Source organism: Sus scrofa, chromosome 1, assembly GCF_054392235.1.
Source record: "Sus scrofa isolate SSC_HxYL_T2T_F1_AM1 chromosome 1, Sscrofa_HxYL_maternal_Yorkshire_Landrace_v2.0, whole genome shotgun sequence".
In the NCBI taxonomy this organism is placed as follows: Eukaryota; Metazoa; Chordata; class Mammalia; order Artiodactyla; family Suidae; genus Sus; species Sus scrofa.
In genome coordinates this window covers 117,609,211-117,625,350 of record NC_139383.1, presented here as the reverse complement: position 1 = coordinate 117,625,350, position 16,140 = coordinate 117,609,211, and the positions used below count along the sequence as shown (strand labels likewise).

Here is a 16,140-nt window from a genome sequence, read left to right as displayed (position 1 = left end):
TCATTCTGCTATATAGCAGAAATTGGCACAGCATCGTAAATCAACTATACTTTAATTTTTAAAATGGGGGGGGAAATGCAATACATTCAGTAGATTCCAAATGGGGATCGAAGGTCTAGTGTCTACTCTACCCCCAGAATGTCTGCTAGACTCTGTTAACAGACTTACCATGCTACTTAAAAACAAAACCAAACGAAACACTGTTGGAAAATACTAAGTCCCAAGTTAACTCATTTGTTCTTTTGTTTGTTGTTTTTTGTTTTTGTTGTGGTTGTTTTTTGGTCTTTTTTTGGGGGGGGGGCTGCAACTTTGGCATTTGGAAGTTCCCAGGCTAGGGGGCGAATTAGAGCTGCAGCTGCCAGCCTACACCACAGCCACAGCAATGCCAGATCTGAGCTGCATCAGCAACCTATGCTACAGATCAGGGCAACGCCAGATCCTTTAACCCACTGAGCAAGGCCAGGGATTGAACCCACATCCTCATGGATACTAGCTGGGTTCTTAACCTGCTGAGCCACAATGGGAACTCCAACTTTGTTCTCAATCCCCTTCTTAAAACTCCAAATTTAAGAAATAAAACTTCACAATTTGGTTTTCCAGTCATTTCTATATGCTTAGGTAAAAAATTAAGTTCAGACTTCTCTATTTTATAGGTGAAAAAAAGGTAAACATGCCAGAGTTTAAGAAAATCTTACAGCCCACAGAGATCTTAAAATGATAGTCTATATTATATGCAAAATTTTCCACATTGGGTTCTTGAGAGATCATCTGTTCCAAGGGACTGCTTGCTATTCTGAGAACTGCTATGACTTAAAATCAAGTAAAACGTCATTTCAAGAAGGCTAATATTCAATTTAAAAGCAAAGTGAAGTAACACCATTTGCAGTGTTTCAAATTTAGCAGGGATTATCCTCCAATGCAATTTTTTAAATAATGGGTTCTTTTAAAACACCTTCATTAAAGTTATGGTCATTTCATACTAAGCACTATGAAACGTTTCTACTATTTAGGTACATAGTCAAGGCTACAGTATATAAGCAATTCAGCAAAAGGAGACATACAATGAGTTTTTATTCATAGTATGTATGTTTATATTCAATTCTTAAAAGTTCTCACTGCAATGAAACAAGTGACAATATGATATAAAAGTAAACCAAACTGCATATTCCAAGAAAATTATGTAAATGTGAGAATATCAGAAAGTATAAGTTAAAAAGTAAACTTTTCTTTTCTCCTCCATTATCCTACTTTTCTACCTCTGGTGAGAGTCAACACAATAGAATGAAGAAATAAATAAATGACAAGTTGTATGAAATTAAACTTTCAAAAGCATTATCTCACTGGTGTTTTAAAGATCAGAATGAGCTATATATCTGAAACTAACACAACACTGTAAATCACCTACACTCCAATAAGATTTATTTTTAAAAATCTGAATGATATACAAAATGAAAGGTAAAAATGAACTTATTTTACCATTTCTATCACAGAAGGAAGAAACAGGGCAGCAGTGATTAAAAGAGAAGAAAGAAAAATGTGGAGAAAGATAACTAGGGATATTGATTCTGAACAATCCAAGCCATGAATAAAAGAGAAAAACATAGGAGCTAAAAAAGAGAGAAAAAAAATCAGGTATATCCTGTGAAAACTTGTACATAAAATTGGTTTTATTAATCATATAATATATAGAAACTGAAATACCATCACATACTTGCATAGCACTTTACTACTGTACCTAATATTAAACCTTGGGAGTTCCTATAGTGGCTCAGCAGTTAATGAACCTGACTAGCATCCATGAGGATGCAGATTCGATCCCTGGCCTCGCTCAGTAGGTTAAGGATCCAGCGTTGCCGAGAGCTGTGGTATAGGTCGCAGACATGGCTCGGATCTGGCATGGCTGTGGCGTAGCCAGCAGCTACAGCTCCGATTGGACCCCTAGCCTAGGAACTTCATATGCCGTGGGTGCAGCCCTAAAAGACAAAAAGACAAAAAACAAAAAAAAACAAAAAAAAAAAAAACCAGTAAACCTTATTTAAAACTTTATTCATCAGCACTGTAAAATGAGTGAACATTTTACAGAGGAGGAAAATGACCAGACTTCTACATACATATCCTTTCAGTTCTTACTCTAGGGCTGGCAAATGGAAGAGATTCATTAAACAGACTCGTACTAGATCCATTTACATTATATGGAATACTTCAACGGTGAAACAATACCTCTGAATTTATTTTTCATATAAATCACAATTTTCCCAAGGTGCATTTTCTTCTAGTGGAATACATGTACATATGAAAAATACACAGGGTATTTTCCACAAACAGGAAAAAGAAAACTTTTTAAAGTGTTATTTGTAAAATTCCTTTTTCTATAAATAAGTAATAGGGTGACCCCTGTGATTTTCTATTTACATATGTGTATATTAGCTGGTAACACAGGTATCTACATATTTACCTCCTTTATCCACTTCATCTTACCTTTACTAACAGCATAATCCTGCATGCTGATCCAAAGGCTTCGAGCAGGCTCTTTTGAACAACCCAAGGCCAAGTCTACATAGACAGCAATTTCAGGCCGCAATTTGTAATCAAAAGGCTTCTGTTCTTCATTTCCTGAAAGAGCTACTTCTAATAAGCAACTCATACATTTGTCTAAAAAAAAAAAATTACACAAGTTATCCATTTCAAGCCTCAAAAATTTCGGTGCTATAAATAAAATCTTACCATATTTACGTAACATATATGAAATGATACACTTCAAATCATTTTAAGTAGATGCTACAAAGGTAAAGTTCTTTAATGTTTCTCAATTAGGTGGAGTATCACCCCTTTCATCCCCTCCAGAAGGATGTGTGACTCCAGGGAGGAGTTCTGGCATTTTGGGAGGAAGAGGCCAGAGAACTTGAATGTCCTACATGTGCAGCACAGTCCTGTATAACAAAGAACGCTCTTCTTCAAAATGGAATGACAGCCTTGTTGAGAAACATGGGACCATTGGGAAAGAGACTAGACAAGATTTTTTTTTCTTTTTTCTAGAGTTAAGGGAAAATAATCACTTAAGTATGATTCAAGAGAGCTCAGAGGAGTTCCTGTCGTGGCGCAGTGGTTGACGAATCCGACTAGGAACCATGAGGTTACAGGTTCGGTCCCTGCCCTTGCTCAGTGGGTTGGTGATCTGGCGTTGCCATGAGCTGTGGTGTAGGTTGCAGACGCGGCTTGGGCCCCGCGTTGCTGCAGCTCTGGCGTAGGCTGGTGGCTACAGCTCTGATTCGACCCCTGGCCTGGGAACCTCCATATGCCGCGGGAGTGGCCCAAGAAATAGCTTAAAAAAAAAAAAAAAAAAAAAGAGAGCTCAGAGAGCGATACTTACATGAACAATTCCTCAATTGATATTTACATTTGTTGAGGTGGTTCCTAATTTTTCAATGGGACATTTGGCATTCAGAATTCATTTTCCTGGAGTTCCTATTGTGGCTTAGCAGTAACAAACCTGACTAGTAACCATGAGGATGCAGGTTCGGTCCCTGGGCTGCTCAGTAGGTTAAGGATCTGGTGTTGCCATGAGCTGTGGTGTAAGTCACAGACAAAGTTCAGATCCCACATTGCTGTGGCTGTGGTGTAGGCCAGCAGCTGCAGCTCCAATTGGACCCCTGGTGCAGGAACTCCCATATGCTACATGTGCGACCCTAAAAAGCAAAAAAGAAAAGAATTCATTTTCCATTTAAAAAACACAACAATTCTCTAAATGATAGTTTCTCGGGCTAATACCCAGAGTCAATTTAACCCATAGTATATCTGAATTATCATGTTTTTACAATTTTACGAAGATAATACCCTTTTCCTAATATATTCAAGCACTCAAATACAAAATGTAACATTTTAATAGTTTCATGACTTTACAATTTAAAAACTAAAAAGCAACATCAGAGCTGAAATTGATTTTATTCATAACAAAGGCCAGTTAACTAAGGAGACATAACAGAAATACGACGAAGGCAGTGACAAAGATACTTTTGTCCTCAGGAGGACATTTGGGACTATCACAGAGTTAAATACTGATAGCACTGGAAAAATATTTATGATGTTAAATACCCCTTGAAAAAAATCACAATTCTACTTTTTTAGATACAAATGTTCCTAAGCACCAGTCTAGCATTCATCAGCCACGACCAGAATCACTTTCCAGTTCATAAATGAAACAATGAACATACACTCCTATTTGGAAAAGGAGAAAAATCTTCAACAGCTCTCATTCTCGCTCTCCAACCCTCCAACCTCAAAAGAGAATACTTCCGTGAATTTTGCCTTGGTTTCTCCTTTTTGTTTTCCCTCTTGAGATTCTCTCAGACTGTGTTTTCTCTTATACTTTCCTTCTTGGATGTTGAGTCTCCTCTTACCAGAAAAATTAGGGAGTTCCTATTGTGACTAAGCGGGTTAAGAACCCGACTAGTACCCATGAGGATGCAGGTTTGATTCCTGGCCTTGCTCAGTGGGTTAAAGGATCCAGCATTGCCACAAGCTGTGGTATAGGTCACAGACATAGCTCAGATCTGGCTTTACTGTGGCTGTGGTATAGGCCAGCAGTTACAGCTCCAATTTGACCCCTGGCCTGGGAACTTCCATATGCTGCAAATGTGGCCCTAAAAATACAAAAAAAGAAAAAGAAAAATTATACATTTAAAATCTAATAAGGCCATATAGGCTATCTAACTCATTATTTGAACAACTGAAATTAGAGACCCAAAGAGAATAAAGGACCAATTCTAGATAAAACGACTGACCATCTGTTCAGGAACTGGAGAAATCTGCATCTTTAGACCAACTGAGAGCTAGCCTACCAACAAAGCAGACAAATGAGAGATGAGGCAAGAGAGGAAACTCAAAGGCAAGTTAAGTAGGGAGGAAAAAAATGGGGAATCACCAAGGTATCATCAGCATAAAAGCAGGACAGACTGGGCGGTGAAGGGACTGGCATTCACATCTGAGAGGTGTTTATGACCTGGGTCCTAGTAAGTTATGGTAAGTAACCTTCCAGAGCTTTACATACCATGAAGCAGTTTTACAACCTCTAAGGCCCAGAACACAAATAATCAAGCATTTTCCCGTTTTTATGAGTTAGATGACTTGCTCAGAATGAGTGATAAGTAACAACAGAGTAGGACCAGACCCGCATTTCCCCAGTTTGGGGGCTGTTTTCACTATTCAATGCTGTAGGATTTAACTATCTTCCTGAGGGCCTCAACTTACAGTCTTGGATCCCCTACCCTGCAAATACTGAATTTGCATTCTATCAGTTCTCTAATTCAGCAAACCCAGAATAAATGAAGAAGGAGGAGGTACAAACATAAGCATGTATTCAAAATGTTTCAGAGAAGCACATTACCTAATTGCGGGATGTCCATTTCTACACCATCACTAAAAAGTGGTGTTTTCATCCAATATGCAGTGTCCTGTTCCTCTGGAGACACAGGAGAACCCTGAAGCATGCCACCAAGACATCGCCCAATAAGAAGAGCAATTGTTCTTTCCAGATCCACAAGCCACACCCAGGACTGGGCTGGCTGAGGTAATGGTACGCCAGCAGGATCGATCAGTTCTGGCCCTCCTGAAGACAAAATCATTAGCAATTTATCAGGTATTCCAGATTCTCAAGGTTTTTCATTTCTATTGCACTGCAATAAGATACTGAAGCAAAATATTTTATAAAGAAAACACAAATTATGAAATTTTCTGTATATATTCTCTTTACTAGACTGATTTAAAATACATTCAGATAAGTCTGCTATAAAATAAAAATTTCCGGGAGTTCCCGTCGTGGCGCAGTGGTTAACGAATCCGACTAGGAACCATGAGGTTGCGGGTTCGATCCCTGCCCTTGCTCAGTGGGTTAATGATCCGGCGTTGCCGTGAGCTGTGGTGTAGGTTGCAGCCGCGGCTCGGATCCCGCGTTGCTGTGGCTCTGGTGTAGGCCGGTGGCTACAGCTCCGATTCAACCCCTAGCCTGGGAACCTCCATATGCCGTGGGAGTGGCCCAAGAAATAGCAAAAATAACAACAACAACAACAACAACAAAAAAGACAAAAGACAAAAAAATAAATAAATAAATAAATAAATAAAATAAAATAAAAATTTCCTTCGTAAAGTTACCAATTTTAAGATAAACACTGAAACTATATGGCAGAATTATCCCAATGGATTCTATTCCTACTCTTCATTATAGAGATCAAATTTTACCATAAGAGTCAGTAACTGATGTAACTCACCCTTCCAAAATCAAAATAAGACTGATCAAATAAAATGACACATAGTACTGTTTAATGCTTTTAAGGCCGGAAATCAGAATTGTCCAGTACTAATATCTGGACCCATGCCTTTTTTTTTTTTTGATGGCAGCACCTGTGGTATATGCAAGTTCGCAGGCTAGGGGTGGAATTGGAACCACACATGAGACCTATGCTACAGCCACAAAAACACCAGATTTGAGCCACATCTGCAACCTATACTGAAGCTTTTGGTGACATGGGATCCTTAACCCACTGAGCAAGGCATTTAGGGATTTAACCTGCATCCTCACGGAGACTACATGAGTTTCTTAACCCACTGAGTCAGAATGGGAACTCCCAGAGTTCTTATTGTACATTTGTTTTTAGAAGTTCTTCACTTAAAATAAAATAAAGCTACAGTTAGACAGAAAGAACAGATAAAATGAAATCATAAAAGAAAAACAGAAAAGAGTAACATATCCAGAACCTGATTATTAGAAAACATTAATAAAAGGGACAAATAAAATTAATCCAGAAAATAAGATAGCATAAATTTAAAATTTGAAATAAAAAAGAAGACAGAACTGTAGATACATTGGAGATTTTTAAAAACCATAAGTGAATATTATGAACAACTTTGTGTCAATAAATTTGAAAACCAACAAAATGACGTTTTTTGAAAAAGCATTAACTTTCAAGAGATAAGGGTAAGGGAGTGATAATTAGGAGTTTGGGATTAACATATATATACTACTACATATAAAATAGACAACCAACAAGGACCTATTGTACAGTACAGGAAACTCTACTCAGTATTTTCTAATAACCTATTTGGGAAAATAATCTGAAAAAGAATGGATATATATATATGCATAACTGACACTTTGCTGTACATCTGAAACTGATACATTGTAAATCAACTATACTCCAACATAAAATAAAAATTTTTAAAAAAGAAAAAAATATTAATTTCCAAAATGGATTTGAGAAGAAACAAAAAGCTGGAAGAGAATAATAACCACCAACAAAAAGAAAATTAGTACCCAAAATCTGCCTACAAAAAAACACCAGGCACAGATAGTTTTATAAAGTCTTTTAAACCTTCAAGAAGAGATAACCCCTAGATTATACAAACTATTTCAGAGAAAAGAAAAAAAAATGGAAGATTCCAAACTGTTGCTATGAATTTAGTATAACTATGGTAGTAAAAATGTTGCAACAGTAGTATGGAAAAGGAAAATTCTGTGGAAAAAAATCAGTTATGAACACAGATACAAAAATCCAAAATAAAATGACACCTATTTCACCTAATACAAATAGAGTAAATCTTAGTAAATTCTGAGATGCTTTAGTAAGCAAGATTAGGAGTTCCCGTCATGGCTCAGTGGTTAACAAATCTGACTAGGAACCATGAGGTTGTGGGTTCCATCCCTGGCCTTGCTCAGTGGGTTAGGGATCCTGCGTTGCTGTGAGCTGTGGTGTAAGTTGCAGGCGTGGCTCAGATCTGGTGTTGCTGTGGCTCTGGCGTAGGCCGGTGGCTATAGCTCCGATTCGACCCCTAGCCTGGGAACCTCCATATGCCGCGGGAGCGGCCCAAGAAATGGCAAAAAGACAAAAAAAAAAAGCAAGATTAAACCTGGAATGACTCCATACAAAGCCTAATCAATATCCTGATACAGCTGTAATTTTACCACTTGACTTCATCTAAATCCAGCTGTCACAGAACCACAGGATTATAAAATGGCCCTCAAAGTATTCTGTTTAATCCCAGTCTTTACAGAAGAAACCAGGGCTTTAAGAAGTTACAACTGACTTGTCTAAGACTATACAGCCAAATTCCAAGCAGAGCCAATACTAAAATCTAAACCTTTTAATGCCTTAGTCCAAAATTCTTTCCAATAAAGCATGTGACCTCACTTAAACTTGAAAGGATTTTAAGATTTCAATAATGAAACTCCTTTGATAGCCTTAGGATAGACAGACTTCAGTGGAAAAGTACATCCAGGTTTTCTGGACATGATATTTTAAGCTATATTCAATGGAATAAAATCATCAACATTTTATGAGTGAATTCACGTGTTATGCCTATTTCCTACAGAGAACCTAAAAAGAAAAACACAGAAAAATAGGTTTCCATCTTGCATCTTTCATATTCAGTTATCTATATACCCAACCAAAACACAAAATATTTTACTGTCAAAGGTTTAAAACTAAAAGTCTTTTAAGAAGTAACTTAACCAAATCAATCCACTGATTGTAAAATGTGCCACTATGCTGTTGAATGAATCATGAAACAATGCTTTCCTGTCATCCATTTTATGTATCCCAATTAAAGCATGTCAAAATTTGAAAAAAAGCATGTTATTATTTGAAAAAAAGTATGTCTTAGGATGAATGAAATACACTATTCAAACCTGATGATCAGATTTTTTTTTTTTTTTTTTGTCTCTTTAGAGTCACACCCATGGCATATGGAGGTTTCCAGGCTAGGGATCAAATTGGAGCCAAAGCCACCGGCCTATTCCACAGCCACAGCAACAAAGGATCCTTAACCCACTGAGCAAGGCCAGGGATTGAACTCACGTCTTCATGGATACTAGTTGGGTCTGTTAACCGCTGAGCCACGAGAGGAACTCCAGGACTTTTTTTTTTTTTTTTTCTTTTGGCTAAGCCCACAGCATGCAGAATTTCCCAGGCCAAGGACAGAACTGGAGCCACAGCAGTGACAATGGCAAATCCTTAACCACTAGGTCACCAGGGAACTCCCAGATAAAGACTCTATTCTTGACACTTAAATATAAGCAACTCTTAAATTTTCCCATCTCAGTTGCCACTTTATAGACTGTAAGCTCTCAGACAGAAACAAACTTACCTTTTGATTACATTAAACACCCAAGTGTCAGATATGATTTGCCTACTGCATGCAAGAAGAACAACTCTTCACAAAAAGCATTATTTGCTCCTTTACTATCTTTACTTACCATGAAGAGGCCACTGTAACTCTTGGTCTTCTAAAAGAGCTGCAGCTGGCAAGAGTCTATTAAGGCAGTCAAGAGGTGGCAACAAGTCAAGAAGATAACTCAATAAAGGTCGAGCCACTGACACTGGGAGTAACAGTAGGGAGTTAACAATCTGGCAGAGCATGCTGCCTGCAGCTGAGACGTATATCACATCTATGAAGGGTAAGAAATTTAACATAGATCAACTGTTTCAAACAAACTTTTAAAAAAAATTAATAGATACTATTTCTGCCTAGAACTAGAGTACACTAATTCAATAACTCTTCATTGAATTATTATATAACTCTCTGGTAACTAGTATGGTAGTATTTACTAACTTACAGAAAGTGATTACAAAAGACACTTTATCAGAAAGCACACATACCCCTGGGTCAACAAACTCAAAAGATTATTGCTGTTTCCCTTAAAATGCATTATGAATTTCTCACTCATAAATTTATTCTCATTTTCAGATTTACTCAAGAAATATTTATTGAAGACCTACAACATACCAGACACTAGTATAGGCAAAAGGGATATAGCCATGAACAAAGAGCTAAAAATTTCTGCTTTCATGATGCTTATATTCTAGAGAGGGAAGTCTTTTGTTTTTCAAACCAAATTTACTCGTTTTAAAATTAAAATCAGGAATTCCCATTGTGGCTCAGCGGTTAATGAACCTGACAAGCATCCATGAGGATGTGGGTTTGACCCCTGGCCTTGTTCAATGGGTTAAGAATCCGGCGTTGCCATGAGCTGTGGTGCAGGTTGCAGATACGGCTCGGATCTGGCGTTGCTGTGGCTGTGTTGCAGGCCGGCAGCTACAGCTCTGATTGGACTCCTAGACTGAGGACCTCCATATGCCATGGGTGCGGCCCTTAAAAAGACAAAAAGACCCCCCCCCAAATTAAATTAAATTAAATTAACCTCAAAGCATGTCTTTTTATCATCTGTACTGGCTTTAAGCCAATTCTGTTTCAACATTTCACTGTATGTTGGGGGGCAGGGAGGACCATACAGAGATGAGTTCAATTTGAACACATTAAATTTTATATGCTTGTGGAACAACAAAATGGAGGTGTCTAATAAGCAATGGCTTTAATTTCTCAGTTTATTTCTTTTTTCCAGCGGGGAAATTCAGAAATAAGTTGGCTTTTGGATAGACATTGAATTTTAGTTATCTCTGGGGCAATCAAGAAAAGATACCTAGTAGGAAAGGCTCCTAGAAGACACCTAGAAAGGCTCTCATGTGAAAAAGGAGTTCTCAGCTAGATGCACATATAGGAGTCAACATATACATGGTGGTTAAAGACAATGGGACCAGTTAAGATCATTCTTGGAGAAAAGAGAATAGATAGCAAAATTCAGAGGATTCTAAACATTAAAAGGCATATCATTCGAGAAAAAGGAGCTTATAGGAATCTACTGAAAAAGAATGATCAGATAAGTATGTGTAAATATAGGCTTGTGACTACAAAGAAGACAGAGAAAAGAAAAAGCATTTTAAGAAGGAAGGAGGAACACGGGCAAATGCTAAAGAAAAGAAATAGCAGACGAAAATCTTACTTTATGTCATTTAATATTAATTTTTTGAGTATATATAACACAATACCTTTAAATTAGACCTCTGTCATGCTCATTAGGCTCTTTCAAGATTAATCAGTTCAATTACTTTTACCATCACCCCAAGACCAAGATGAAAGGAAACTTTAATATGAAAGATTCAAAGTCATTCCTATTCCACTCAGAAGTTTCAGGCCCTCTTAGGAAATGTTAGGAACTCTTGCTTTATAACCACTGATTAAATATGAAACCGATTACCATACATACCTCTTAATTTTTCTCCAACACTGCCATTCCAAGGACTTTCTTTGAGCAAATTTGCTGAACGTGAATAAATATCTGTAGCATGAGGCAACAAGAGCTGAAGATGTTTATGAAGCAATGCCACGCTGCTTGAGTTCTGAGGAAGAAAGTTCCTAAATTACCACTTTGGAAGATTCAAAGTATAAAAATATCATAGTTTACCCAAATACCTGAGTTTCCAGATCCCTGAGAAATGACCATAAAGGGCAAAAAAAATCACATACCTCACTAATGTTATTGATATGGCAAAATGCCAGCAGCTGTTTCTGCAGTGAACACAGCAGTTCATGAAGATGAGCAGGCTGACTGTTCTCTGAAGACGATGTTCCAAGTAGAAATTTATCACTATTCTTTTCTAGTTCCCCAAATGCTTGGTCCTAAAATTATACGTAAATGAAGATTACATTTGAAATGTTTGAAAGTAAAATTAATGTCCTACTATAAATGATTCTGATTTAAGAAGCCACTGTCTCCTTTCTCCCATTATTAATCTTTAAATCTTTGCTATGCTGCTATTAGCTATAAAATGATTAGATTTATCAAACAATTTCAATGTCTTTCTATTAAAAAAAAGTAATACTGTTTCATCACAAAAACTTTTAAAATGCAGAAAATAGGAGTTCCCGTCGTGGCACAGTGGTTAACGAATCCGACTAGGAACCATGAGGTTGCGGGTTCGATCCCTGCCCTTGCTCAGTGGGTTAACGATCTGGCGTTGCCGTGAGCTGTGGTGTAGGTTGCAGACGCGGCTCGGATCCTGCGTTGCTGTGGCTCTGGCGTAGGCCGGTGGCTACAGCTCCAATTCGACCCCTAGCCTGGGAACCTCCATATGCCGCGGGAGCGGCCCATGAAATAGCAACAACAACAACAAAAGACAAAATAAATAAATAAATAAATAAATAAAATGCAGAAAATAAGAAAAAGGAAAACAATAATACCCAAAGTCAACATACTTCAACATTTTAATGCTATTACTTTCCAAAACACAATTCTTAGAAATTAAATTTGTTTCTGATTATAAAAGCAACCTGTGGACTAAAGAGACATGACAACTAAATGTCATGTATGATCCTAGATTTGGGTGGATAGGGGGAGAGTGCCATAAAAGATACTGGGAGAACTGTAGAAATTTAAGTATGGACTATATATTATATGATAGTTCTTTATCAATGTTAAATTTCCTGAATTCAAACAATTGTTTTGTTGTTATGTAAGAGAACGTCCTTCTTTAGAAATACATGCTTAAGTGCCTAAGATCAGCCAGCATGACATCTGCAGTTTACTCTCAAATGACAGATGGATAGAGGAAGGGAGAGAGGGAGGAAAGGAGGGGGAGAGAAAGCAAATTTGGCTGAAGGGTACAGATGGAGTTCTTTGAATGATTTTTTTAATTCTTGTGTAAGTTTAAAGTTATTTCAAGTTTAAAATATTTTTTTAAGAAGAAAGTGTAAAAACTTTAGAAAATATACAAAGTGAAATTTGTATTAAAAAAAAGTTTGGCGTTCCCGTCATGGCTCAGTGGTTAAAGAATCCGACTAGGAACCATGAGGTTGCGGGTTCGATCCCTGGCCTCACTCAGTGGGTTGAGGATCCGGCATTGCTGTGAGCTGTGGTGTAGATCATAGACGCGGCTCGGATCCCATGTTGCTAGGGCTCTGGCGTAGGCGGGCGGCTACAGCTCCGATTAGATCCCTAACCTGGGAACTTCCATATGCTGCGGGTGCGGCCATAGAAAAAGCAAAAAGACAAAAACACAACAACAAAAAAAAGTTTAAATCACCATTTAGCCAACTACCCTATCTAATATTTTTTGTGTATTTCTTTCCTAATTTTTTGTGACATTTTTTCATTTTTTTCGTAATACTGCATATTCTTAGTCTTCTCTTTTCTAACAGAGCCACAAAATTATTTTTGTCTTTTTTTTTAGAGCAGCACCTGTAGCATATGGAAGTTTTCAGGCTAGGGGTCGAATTGGAGCTGCAGCTGCCAGCCTACACCACAGCAGCAGCAACACCATTTCCAAGCTGCACCTGCAACCTACGCCACACCTTCAGCAATGCCAGATCCTTAACCCACCTGGCAAGGCCAGGAATTGAACGCACATCCTCATGGTTACTAGTTGGGTTCTTAACCCACTGAGCCACAAAGGGAACTCTAGATTCACAAATATTTTGTTTTCATAAACCATATGTACATAAAATTTAAGAGATATTTCATTAAGCAACCATTCCCCTATGTTCAGTTGTTACTCAGTTGTTTCCAACTTCTATTTCTTATAAATAATGATATGGTGAACATATTTGTGCATAAAGTATGGTCTTTAATGTTTATAATGTGCAAGAGAATTTCTCAAAACTTTTAAGGCCCTTGCTATATAACCACCATCATAAGTGGCCAAATGACTACTGCCAGGGACTACATGTTTGTGTCCCTTCAAAATTCTTATGTTGAGCCTAATTCTCAATATAGTGGTATCTGGAGGTAACTAAGTCATGAGGGCAGAGCCCTCATGAATGGAATTAGTGACCTTATAAAAGAGACTCCAGAGAACTCCCTTGTGTGAGGACACAGCAAGAAGAGGGCTGCCTATGAACCAAGAAGCAGGCACCACCAAATCTGTCAGCTGCTTGATTTTGAACTTCCTGCCTCCATAACTGTGAGAAATAAATTTGTGTTGTATATAAGCCACCCACTCTATGGTATTCTATTATAGCAGCCCAAACAGACTAAGACAAACACCATTATTTTGCAACATGGTAAATTTGGTTTAAATTACATCAGAAAGAAACATTTTATGATTTTCAGCCCAAAAGCAGTGCTTTATTTCTATTTCCATATAATATACACATCTACCTCAGCCCTAATGGCATAAAAAACATATTACTCTAGGGCAGCACTACTTCAATACAACTTTGGAAAAAAATTTCAGTCAATAAAAAATGGATATACCATAACACTGTTTCCAATTTGCAGCCAAATATCAAATCAAATTTACTTTCTTAAATCTGAAAGAAAATAATTCTACAGGAACAACTGCCACTCAGACTCAGTCAACAATCTTTCAAGTTGGACAGAAAAGAACATTAAGACTTATACAGAAGAAAAAATTTATGCAGACCAAACTCTTAAGAGGAGTAGAAGACAATATGAAATGATATACAAACAATTCAAAGTTAAGTTGCAGTGTACACTTTGACTTTAAAAATTGCTGAGAGGTGTGCAGTTATAATTACATAGTTGCAAAAGGTTATTTGAGCAAGGACTCCTAGAACAGTCAAGTCTTAAAGAAGTCACAGATTGGTGGACAGAAAAAGAGAGCACAAGATAGGTATGCCATGTATGAGCTAAAACAAGGGTGCTATGTAAGCCAAATGATGAAGAGGCTGAAGAAGTTTTAATTTCATAAAATGAGGTCATTTAATACAAGGTTATTCTAGTAGTAAGATGCTGAGAGAGACCGCCAACAGCGACAACAACTACAACAATGCTGTTAACCTTAGGTTGTGATGGCATGGATTGGAAGCCATAGAAATGGAAAGAAAGAGAGATGGATCTAAGAATTAGAGTAAGAATTAATGGCATCCTAATACAGAGAAAGCTATAGTGTCCACTGTCTTTTCTTCTGTTGACTAGCCTATTTTTAGTCAGTACCAACCACATTGTTGAATTTTAAGATTATATCTGGCAAGGTTAATCCCTTTCTCATTATTCCTCTCTTGTGAAATGTTTTTGATTATTTTTATCTATTTATTCCTATACACTAACAACAGAAAAACTTGGTAAAATTAAAAAAAATAATAATCTTACTAATTCTCAATTACAGGTCCTTTGACACCCACAATGATCTGACACATTTTCCCCTTTAGGGGAGTGGAGTCTAGAGTTTTATTTACTTCATTAAGTGTTTAAATGTCAAAATACCTTGACTTGGAGCAATTCCTATCTACTCCAAAAAAAAAAAAAGGTTATTCTTTTTTTTACTACAAAAAAAAAAAAAAAAAGGAGCAACTTACCGTATAAAATCCTAAATTTCTTAGGAGAGTCTTCATCAAAATTTCAGCCAGATGGGTGTCTGGATGGCAGCTCTGAGTGCCATAAGGTTGATCTGACAGGTTTCCATAGCCAGTACATACAGAAGAGAGGTCAGCAGCATCAGAAGGTGAGCTATAGCCAAGTAAGGAGGCTACATGGGTATGATCTTGCAAACTTGTCAGAATAATATCCAGTTGCATTCTCTAAAGGAAAATATTTCCATTGATGAAAAAGGAACACACAATAATTAGCTTAAAATCCACTAGTTAAAAAAAAAAGATGCCGGAAAAAAGAAGCCATACCAATGATAACTAATCTGCTTAATATCCTGATAAACAACAATCTTTTACAAAGTATATAATTTTTTAAAAAGCTATGCCACTAATACCTTTTGGGAAATTTGCAACTTACAGTGTTTTATTTTATCCTTTACTACTTGAAACACTAAAATGGCACATGCTACATAATGATTTTACCACTAAAGTAAGAGGAGTAGGAAATGTCAACAGATAAACTATATATATTCTACAGAATTATTACCAATGAAACTATTTATTCTAATGTTAATTTAATACATATTAGATTAAGATTTTACTCATTAGTGATTCTAAGAAATCACTTGAAATCTAAACCAATGCAAAATACTCACTGGAAGGCATCTATGGATAGCATATTGCCAGTTAAGTACTTCTTCCCTCAAATCTTTAACTCTACAATTGATTGTTCCACTTGGATGAGCAAAATATACTTATTTTAATGTACATGATATTAAAAATTAAAAGAATGAGCATACTTATTTCATCAACTACTTTTTCATAATCATCTTGTTTTACTTTTTATATAAGCTATTTCAAACCAAGTTCTGAGCACAGAACCAACAGCAGCACACTACTATACAACAGCAGCCTTTGATTTCACCTCAGCACACTACAAATAAACTAAAAGATCTCTGGTTTGACAATGTAAACAACACTAGAAAC

At 37.0% G+C, this 16,140-nt stretch overlaps 1 protein-coding gene across 38 annotated transcripts in view; it reads right to left on the bottom strand.

The window, feature by feature from the left end:
- The window catches only part of HERC1 (HECT and RLD domain containing E3 ubiquitin protein ligase family member 1), a 197,980-nt gene that overhangs the window by 107,335 nt on the left and 74,505 nt on the right, over positions 1-16,140 (bottom strand). For all 38 annotated transcript variants that reach the window (XM_084967006.1, XM_084967044.1, XM_084967018.1 and 35 more), the window contains exons 14-19: positions 15,142-15,363; positions 11,353-11,505; positions 11,093-11,225; positions 9,245-9,436; positions 5,384-5,605; positions 2,479-2,652 (exon numbers count right to left, since the gene is read on the bottom strand). In XM_084967006.1, the coding sequence (XP_084823132.1) occupies positions 2,479-2,652; positions 5,384-5,605; positions 9,245-9,436; positions 11,093-11,225; positions 11,353-11,505; positions 15,142-15,363 (1,096 nt within the window). The remainder of the gene's footprint in view (positions 1-2,478; positions 2,653-5,383; positions 5,606-9,244; positions 9,437-11,092; positions 11,226-11,352; positions 11,506-15,141; positions 15,364-16,140) is intronic.